This window comes from Triticum aestivum, chromosome 1B (genome assembly GCF_018294505.1).
Source record: "Triticum aestivum cultivar Chinese Spring chromosome 1B, IWGSC CS RefSeq v2.1, whole genome shotgun sequence".
Taxonomy (NCBI): Eukaryota; Viridiplantae; Streptophyta; class Magnoliopsida; order Poales; family Poaceae; genus Triticum; species Triticum aestivum.
The window spans coordinates 172,083,605-172,093,935 of record NC_057795.1 but is presented as its reverse complement, the minus strand read 5'-3'; the positions used below and the strand labels follow the sequence as shown (position 1 = coordinate 172,093,935).

The window sequence follows — 10,331 nt, the reverse complement described above, 5'->3', positions numbered from 1 at the left end:
GAGTGATCTAATCCTAGATCACTTTGGTCTTTTCAAATGTTTCAGTTATCAAATTACCACCATGTTCCAAATAGTATTTTTCCAATGATTGCATACCATATTCATGAGTAAGTTACACCTAGAACTAGAATGGTTGATGGGTTCACCCGCAAAAAAAAAGGTTGATAGGAAGAATTAAGTCCAGCGCACCGGATATTCTCCCTAGTGTGGTAGGTTAATTGGTGGGGCCGGAGCTAGCAGTGAACCGGCGGTTTTTCCCTAACTTACATGACATGGTCGAAAATGAAAATGATCGATCGTAACATCCTAATCTAAAAGTGTAACTTTTTTTGACAATAATAGGTAGAGCAACTAGTGTAGACTTGCAGCTGGTGAGTGACATAATATCTAGTTCAAAGCCCAGTTTACCCAGATATATAGAGATCTCTGATAGATAAACCACGGTCGACCCGAAGGCCATTGGCGATCGTGACCGTTCTTTTGCAGGGTCGAAGCCGAAGCACTGGGCCCGGACGGAGCATGTCCGGCATCTAGCTGATCTACCCACCCCGGCGATATATAATTGCCATAGCTGGCTAGATGCCAGTGCCACTGCACTGCAGCCTCTCCTTCTCAACTGGCTCGCACCTTCTTCCCTTCCTTCCCTTTACACCCCCCCCCCCCCCCCCCCTCTCTCTCTGTCTCTCTCTCTCTATAGCTGTACCCTCCCTCTAATTGGGTAGTACGTACTCCAGTAGCAGCTAGCTGGCTAGAGATCAGCGTCGTTCCTTCCGGCCATGGCGAGCACCACGCGCAAGGAGGAGGGGCCGGACAAGCAGCAGCAGCAGGGGGGCACCAAGCTCTACTCCAGGATGCTCTCCAAGGACGTGGCCATCGCCGTGCCGTCCTTCCGGGTGTACTACGGCGTCGCCTCGGCCGGCTCCGTGCCCTTCCTCTGGGAGTCGCAGCCGGGCACACCCAAGAGCTCGCCCTCCGCCGCCGCCCTCCCGCCTCTCACGCCGCCGCCCTCCTACTACGCGGCCGGCGGCAAGGGCGGCTCCAAGAGGGGCGCAGCCTCAGGGTCCGGCAGGCGCTGGCCCGGCGGCGTCATCGCCCTCTTCCGGAGGCCCCGCCGCAGGACGTCGCCATGCTCCTCCTCCTCCATCTCCTGGTCGTCCTCGTCGTCCACCGCGTCGTCCATGTCTCCGGTGTTCACCGTGCAGTCTTCGCCCGCCGCGCGCTGCGCCCACCGACGAGCGTTCTCGGCCGGCGACGTCTTCGAGGACGCGGCGCCGCCGTCGAGCTGCTTCGGGACGGACCGAGAGTGCGACAGGAGGGTGGTGAAGGGCTGCGGCGTCGCCGTGGCCGTCCGGAACGCGCTGGCCACTGTCGTAGGACGCAAGCCCGGCGGCCGAGCCACCACCGCGGCGGCCTAGAGAGGAGCCCTCTCCTGTCCTGCCTACAGAAAGTAGCAGTGTGTCATGTTTAATTTTCTAAATACCCGGGGTGTGGTTTGCCTTTTGTGCTAGTAAATGTACTTGACCTGCGCTACGTACGTGTCATTTCCGAGTCATGCATGGCAAGGAAGACAAGTGTAAACATAACGAGTAATATTATGTGGTGGTGTATTTGTATATGCAGCCGTATATACACGCATGTGTACGGTTACTTGGTCGTGTGTCAGGCTTGTGTACTGCAAATATGTGTTCTTTGTTGTCCAGCCTAATGAAGAGTGAGGTAATGCAAATGAAAATCTACATTCTATTTATTACTGTAGTGTAAAAACGCTCTTATATTACGGGACGGAGGAAGTATTTTCTTCGTTCGCTATTATAAAACGCTTTGGATATTTCAACATGGACTACATATGGATTGAAATGAGTGAACAAACACATCAGAACACGTCTATATACATTTGATTCGAAAAAAAGTTGAAACATCTTATACGGACTGTCATTCCCTCGCGAATCGTTTGTCTCCGTATACAAATATAAGAGCGTTTAGATCATTAAAGTAGTGATCTAAACACTCTTATATTTGTTTACAGAGGGAGTACATAGTTTATATACTTTACATGATACATGGATTCCTTTTTACCAGAATGGTTTATGTAAAAACTCAGAAAAGAATGAAAATTCAGAAAAAGAATGGAAATTCAGAAAAAGAATGGAAATTCAAAACAAGAATGAACATTCAAAAAAGAAATTAAAAAGAGAATGGTTTATACGAAAACTTTAGATTAATTATTTTCTGTGGGGCATTTTAGATCAATTCTGATAGCAAAATGAAGATTTTTAGAGAAAACTGGAATATAATTTCGAAGTACGATGAATACTTGAAGGACGTATGCACACGTACAACACATTAGGTCGTTCCATGGATTTGAACAGACGCGTCATCATTAGTAAGAAAAAAATTCATAGTACGACGATTTTTAGAGAAATTTAGAATTTTGAAGTACGACGGGTTCTTAAAATGAAGCATGCATACTAGCTCGTCCGATGGATTTCAACAGACGCGTCATCAGCAAGAAAAACTTCATAGCATGTGGCTAGCAATTTGTCAGTGTCTGAATCTTTTATCTGCTGATCCTACCTAATCTTCATAGGGAAACCAACGGTGCCATGCATTAATGGAACTTAGGAGAAAATTAAGCACGGATCTAGGGGTCGATCGGATCCCCTGTCTCGCGCTCATGGTTCATATCTGTGTCACAAATCCGCAATGCATTTGTTTAGCCATCTGCTCTGCCCAACTTGCACATGTAGTTGACAAGTGCGTGCAATGCAAGGGGCCGGGCTTCTGAACTCCGACGTGTTATTCTTAAACACGAGAGTGGACTAATTAATCTAAGCTCGTTACTACTCCCTCCGTAAATTAATATAAGAGCGTTTAGAATACTAAAGTAGTTATCTAAACACTTTTATATTAGTTTACAGAGGGAGTAGATATTATTTTTGGCTTATCCTGGGGCTCCATTAACTATCTCTAACAATAGTCATGAGGAAAAGGAAGCTTGGCTTGTTTACCCGGTCCGAGGCCCCTGGACTGACTGGAATGGTGCTGCCAAGAAAGAGGACAGTAGTGGTTGAGTTGTGCTGATTCTTTTGCATTTTGAACTCTGAGTAAACAAAGAAGCTAGAGGAGACTAGCTCGTTTCTTGAGGTTGTAATATCTTAATTAACCATGCATCATCAAGCGCCTGTCAAGGCAGTTCGATTTTTGCGTCATGCTGGCCTAGCCATTTGACTTGCCTCCTGTTCAAGGTTATCCCATGCGGTCATTTTCTCATGCGATATGTCACTCACTTGACAACTTTCCGGCCTTGGGCGGTCATTTTCAGACGGTTTACGTGCCACGTACATTCTTCGGTTAAATAGCAAAGTACACAAATCCAACTATAACATGGACGTACCACCAAAAAGTACAGACATTTACAGATGGATCCACTGCATTGCTCAAATTCATTTTCCAGAAGTGATGAAGACGATGTACTGCATTGCAGTCTCTCCCGATGAAACGGAGGGTGCTCGATGGAGGGGGCATCAACCATCAAGGGCACTCGCTAGCCAGCTACCTACTACTACCCCTGGGCCTGGGCCTGGGCCTGGGGGGCTCCATGCCCGCATTGCTGCCATGCCATGCATTTCTGCGGGGTTGCATTGCATTGCCCCATATGAGGGGCATCAAGTTGTTGAAGAAACAGCAGGGAAAGACATTGGAGTTATTGCTCCTCGAGGACCAGCTAGCCCATCATGCGTGATGAAGAAGAAGAACACATGCATGGACCCCCAAGGGTTCACAATTCACTCCATGCAAAGCTGATAATTCATTCAGAAAATATTGTAGAACAGTTCAGTTCAGCAAGGTTGCAAAGATGTGGGCAAAAAGTTAAACTTGGGCATGGCTTTCCTGATTTCAGACTCTGGTGTTACTAATTTTTAGTGTGGTACCCATTAGTCTGAGTTCAGTTTAGTTTGTAGCTTGAGACCAATGTGCAGGTCAGAAATATTAGGTGGATGCTTCAAGCTTCGTCTATATAATTAACAATCAATTAATCTGGTAGAAAGTGCTCATTGAGTGCTTAAGACAGATAACCGTTGCCCTGGATCATAAGCAAGGTTGCTCTTTGTAGGTGCCTTTCAAATCATAAATTAATTAAGCCTGACATTTAGGTCATCTAAGTTGGTTAGAGGAAGGCTGAGTTTCTTCTTCTGGATATATGTTTATTTTGGTTCTCGAATATGCACCTAATAAGTGCACATAATTTTTCTTACAAGGAAAGCACCGAAATGGCGCCGGTATTACAAATGAAAGCAAAAGACAAAAGAGCAAAAACAGAAACCATGGCAAAAACGAAGACCAACGAAGAAGAGGCCAAACAACAAAAATAACTGTACAGCTACCCTACAACCATTACTGAACCAGTCTGGAGTGATAAGGTTCACAGTAGAACAGTTAGCAGTTTTCATCATCAGGTACCTCAGCTCTGACTCAGTCAAATGAATTAGGTTAGGTGTGTTGCATGTGTAATCCTTCACTGTAAATTATTCTGCATATATACCTAATCCATGCTTGAAGGGTCATCCACAGATCAAAGCAAAGAAAATGTGTGCAGCCAGCAACTTGACAAATTTGTTTTTGCCCTTTTGTCTTGTCCATTTCGAAAATGAGAGATACTGAATGTGTCTGCAGCCATATTATTCATAGACGAGAGAAGTCAAGGTTGTAACAATATGCACAGTGTGTCCTTTGTATGCTAGTTCTGATAATGAGGCTAAGGGTTGCTGATCCGAGATTAAAGCTCAGGCTTACCAGAAAACTGCGCAAACCGACATTGATCGACGACCGATGTGTGTGCGCTAACAGCAGCCTGGTGCGTGCCTAATCTCCAATATTCTGATGCCCACCTTGTAGCTGCAAGGTCGTTTCATCGGTCCAGTCTAGGGAGTTGTTGCTTTCGGGCTTTGCATGCCATGCAATTCCGCAAGTATAATGCTGATAGCTGAAAGGGATCATTCAGCTGCGTTCACTGTTCCTTTGCACCAAAAGTTTTTGCTTCCTTTTCAAAAAAAAAAGTTTTTTGCTTTACAATGTATTACTTCTGCAATCCGAGTCTTGATGCAAATCAATCTATACAATGTGCATTGGTAAGGATCAAATCAAGCAGGTGCTGACTGAAACTGATGCAAACCTGGCACCATTCATTTTAACCTAACCAAACACTTCATGTCTCATTTCCATCAGAAGAAGGGAGATAGTGGAATCTTGCTTATGTTTCCTTGTGAAAGACTGAGCAGAGAGCTGGATGATTGTGGCGTGTGTTGCAGTGTATATAGGTCGCCCTCCTAGTCACCAGCACACTTTGCTGATCAGATACCCAGAGCATGCATGCATGTGTTACTTTCTGGGACCAAAAAGTTCAGTTACGAAACTAATCATTGTATGGTTCATAATTGACAATACAGTCGGAGCTAGCAACAAATTCCTTCTGCAAAGCAAGAGGAGGGGTCTGATGGATGTTATATTTTTTGCGTTCCTGAGGGAAAAGGAGGGGATTGATTGTAGTTACACTGTGGCTTGATATACATACTCTCCCTGATGTTACACCGGCAACGACCACCACAGGTTGCTTTTGTAAAGTTTGGCAGTGACACATTTGTATCCATCCCGAGCAGGACATGAAGGAGAAGGAGATGTGGAACTGTGACACCTGAACTGATGAAGGTCTGCTACTTCGATACATTGGAGGACATTTCCATTTGGATGCAAAAACGAAATGGAATCATTCCGGAGCAAACAACAGAGGAAGATTCTTGGGGAAGATGGATGTGATTCGATCGTAGGAGGTTGAAATGTTTGTCTGTTTTACCACAAAGAAGTGGCCAGGTGGAAGAAGTGGACATCTGACAAAGCAATACTTCCCGTTTAGTCGTTTACCTACAACCTCCAATAAGTAGCAGTAGTAGTACGGCAGGAGCTCACTTTGGGAAACATGTACCTTATCTGATTAAGCACATTTTAACAAATTAGTTAAGTGGTGTGTAGTTTATAGCACATTCCGTTCTGAGGCTATTAAATTCTTCAGTGAAAACTCAAAGTTGTGCATCCAGAGTCATTTTAGATCCTTATCTCGAACAGAAAAGAAAAGAAAAAAAGACATGCCAGGTTTAGAGACCAACCAGCTAGAGCAAGGGCCTAGAAGAGTCTGGACTGGAGCAGCTTCTTTCTTTCTTTTTTTCTTTCTCTCTTTACGGTCAACCAGATCTGGGAAGGAACAGGAGAGAGGAGGGGGCAGGAGCGAGTGAAAGAAGCATGTTAGAAGAAAGGTAATCGAATCGGCAAAAAAAGCTAGAGAGAGCGTGCATGATGATGATCGTCCTGACCAACCATGTTGACTAGGAGCAACGCCAGACGCACATGGATGGTAGTGATATCATCACGTGTATATCTGTGTGCCCCTTGCTATACAGGATACACATCCCCCCTCCCTCTCTCTCTGCCTCAACCACAGACCAAATAATCACTTGAGCAGTGCGCCCAAGACCATGTGCCGGATACGCGGTGTCGGTGCCGGGAATGAATGACGCGCCCCGTTCACAAATGCTCGCGCTTCGGATCAAGATTCATGCCACGGCACCATGTCCTTCCTTTGCACGTGACTTCCACTGCACTTCCGCTGCGCGTTTGTCCGTTTAGGCCTAAATGGACACACGACACGGATCAAGACGCGACCACATTCGTATTTTTTGCCCGTTTGACGTCCAGCCCCGTCCCATCCAGTGCAAAATTGGCCCCAGTTTGTGTCGACAAGGACAGCCAACGGACGTGCCCGCGCCTGCTCGTCGTCCATCTCGACGTGCGGACGGCCCCACATGTCAACCTCAGAACCACGTGGGGCCTTGTCTTTTTTTGTAACATCTTAATTTTTAATTTGGATATTATACATAGATCATCACATGCATATCATATTTTATTTTTGCATTTTGTTGTGATTCTTGAAATCTTAAGCAACTGAAGGACCCAAGGAGAGAGTTGGAGGTTTCACAAAATTTTAATATTTGAATTTAGTTCAAATTTGAAAAGTAGGATCATTTTGACTTTAATATTTTCTCTTCAATTATTTTCAATAATAAAAAATAAATGAGAGAAGATAATATGACTTCTTCAACAGAAGAGAAATATTGGAGAAGAAAATTTGAAATTAAATTATTATTTTATTTGCTATTTTATTTGAATTAGAGAAAACATGCATTTTTGAAAATTGCACTTTAGTCCATAAAAATGTTCATCTTGTCCTAAATATCAGGTTTGGACGATGAATATTGTTTCTGAAATTTTTAATTTTTTATATGTTATTAGGAATTTTCTGAAGGAAATACGCCCTAGAGGCAATAATAAAGTTATTATTTATTTCCTTATTTCATGATAAATGTTTATTATTCATACTAGAATTGTATTAACCGGAAACATAATACATGTGTGAATACATAGACAAACTTAGTGTCATTAGTATGCCTCTACTTGAGTAGCTCGTGAATCAAAGATGGTTAAGTTTCCTAGCCAATAAACATGAGTTGTCATTTGATTAACGGGATCACATCATTAGGACAATGATGTGATTGACTTGACCCATTCCGTTAGCTTAGCACTTGATCGTTTAGTATGTTGCTATTGTTTTCTTTATGACTTATACATGTTCCTATGACCATGAGACTATGCAACTCCCGTTTATCGGAGGAACACTTTGTGTGCTACCAAACGTCACAACGTAATTGGGTGATTATAAAGGAGCTCTACAGGTGTCTCCGAAGGTACATGTTGAGTTGGCGTATTTCGAGATTAGGATTTGTCACTCCGATTGTCAGAGAGGTATCTCTCGGCCCTCTCGGTAATGCACATCACTATAAGCCTTGCAAGCAATGTAACTAATGAGTTAGTTACGAGATGATACATTACGTAACGAGTAAAGAGACTTGCTGGTAACGAGATTGATCTAGGTATTGAGATACCACGATCGAATCTCGGGCAAGTAACATACCGATGACAAAGGGAACAACGTATGTTGTTATGCGGTTTGACCGATAAAGATCTTCGTAGAATATGTGGGAGCCAATATGAGCATCCAGGTTCCGCTATTGGTTATTGGCCGGAGACGTGTCTCGGTCATGTCTACATTATTCTCGAACCCGTAGGGTCCGCACGCTTAAAGTTCGGTGACGATTTATATTATGAGTTTATGTGTTTTGATGTACCGAAGGTAGTTCGGAGTCCCGGATGAGATCGGGGACATGACGAGGAGTCTCGAAATGGTCGAGGCGTAAAGATCGATATATTGGACGACTATATTCGGACTTCGGAAAGGTTCCGAGTGATTCGGGTATTTTTTGGAGTACCGGAGAGTTACGGGAGTTTGTATTGGGCCTTAATGGGCCATACGGGAAAGGAGAGAAAGGCCTCAAAGGGTGGCCGCACCCCTCCCCATGGACTGGTCCGAATTGGACTAGGGAGGGGGGGGGCGCCCCCTTCCTTCTTTCTCTTTTTTCCTTCCCTTCTCCAACTCCCACAAGGAAAGGAGGAGTCCTACTCCCGCTGGGAGTAGGACTCCCCCCTTGGCGCGCCCTCCTCCTTGGCAAACCGCCTCCCCCTTGCTCCTTTATATACGGGGGAAGGGGGCACCTCTAGACACAACAATTGATCCCTTAGATCTTTTAGCCGTGTGCGATGCCCCCCTCCACCACATTCCACCTCGATAATATCGTAGCGGTGCTTAGGCGAAGCCCTGCGTCGGCAGCATCATCAACACCGTCATCACGCCGTCGTGCTGACGGAACTCTCCCACAAAGCTCTGCTGGATCGGAGTTCATGGGACGTCATCGAGCTGAACGTGTGCTGAACTCGGAGGTGCCGTGCGTTCGGTACTTGATCGGTCGGATCGTGAAGACGTACGACTACATCAACCGCGTTGTGCTAACGCTTCCGCTTTTGGTCTACGAGGGTATGTGGACAACACTCTCCCCTCTCATTACTATGCATCACCATGATCTTGCGTGTGCGTAGGGATTTTTTTTTGAAATTACTACGTTCCCCAACAGTGGCATTAGAGCCAGGTTTTATGCGTAGATGTTATATGCACGAGTAGAACACAAGTGAGTTGTGGGCGATACAAGTCATACTGCTTAGCAGTATGTCATACTTTGGTTCGGCGGTATTGTTGGATGAAGCGGCCTGGACCGACATTATGCGTACGCTTACGCGAGACTAGTTCTACCGACGTGCTTTGCACATAGGTGGCTGGCGGGTGTCAGTTTCTCGAACTTTAGTTGAATCGACTGTGGCTACGCCCGGTCCTTGAGAAGGTTAAAACATCACTAACTTGACGAACTATCATTGTGGTTTTGATGCGTAGGTAAGAACGGTTCTTGCTCAGCCCGTAGCAACCATATAAAACTTGCAACAACAAAGTAGAGGACGTCTAACTTGTTTTTGCAGGGCATGTTATGATGTGATATGGTCAAGACGTGATGATATATAAGTTGTTGTATGAGATGATCATGTTTTGTTGAAGTTATCGGCAACTGGCAGAAGCCTTATGGTTGTCTCTTTATTGGATAAGATGCAAGCGCCAAATAATTGCTTTACTTTATCGCTATGCGATAGCAATAGTTGCAAGAGAAATAGTTGGCGAGACAACCTTGTGATGACACATTGATATAGATCAAGATGATGGAGATCATGGTGTCGTGCCGGTGATAATAGAGATCATGACAGTACTTTGGAGATGGAGATCAAAGGCGCAAGATGATGATGGCCATATCATGTCACATATTTTGATTGCATATGATGTTTATCTTTTATACATCTTATTTTGCTTAGTTCGGCGGTAGCTTTATAAGATGATCTCTCACTTAATTTCAAGGTATAAGTGTTCTCCCTGAGTATGCACCATTGCAAAAGTTTTTCGTGCTGAGACACCACGTGATGATCAGGTGTGATAGGCTCTACGTTCAAATACAACAGGTGGAATACTCAGGTTAAACTTGACGAGCCTAGCATATACAGATATGGCCTCAGAACACTGGAGACCGAAAGGTCGAGCGTGAATCATATATTAGATATGATCAACATAGTGATGTTCACCATTGAAAACTACTCCATCTCACGTGATGATCGGACATGGTTTAGTTGATTTGGATCACGTGATCACTTAGATGATTAGAGGGATGTCTATCTAAGTGGGAGTTCTTAAGTAATATGATTAACTGAAATTTAATTTATCATGAACTTAGTCCTGATAGTATTTTGCAAATTATGTTGTAGATCAATAGCTCGCGTTGTTGCTTCCCTATGTT

The 10,331-nt window shown here is 44.5% G+C and overlaps 1 protein-coding gene across 1 annotated transcript; it reads left to right on the top strand.

Moving 5' to 3' along the window:
* The first annotated feature begins 636 nt into the window (after nt 1-636).
* LOC123089009 (uncharacterized) lies at nt 637-1,662 on the top strand. Its single transcript, XM_044510934.1, has one exon. The coding sequence runs from the start codon at nt 777-779 to the stop codon at nt 1,413-1,415; it is 639 nt and encodes a 212-aa protein (XP_044366869.1). The 5' UTR covers nt 637-776; the 3' UTR covers nt 1,416-1,662.
* Nucleotides 1,663-10,331: the final 8,669 nt, after the last annotated feature.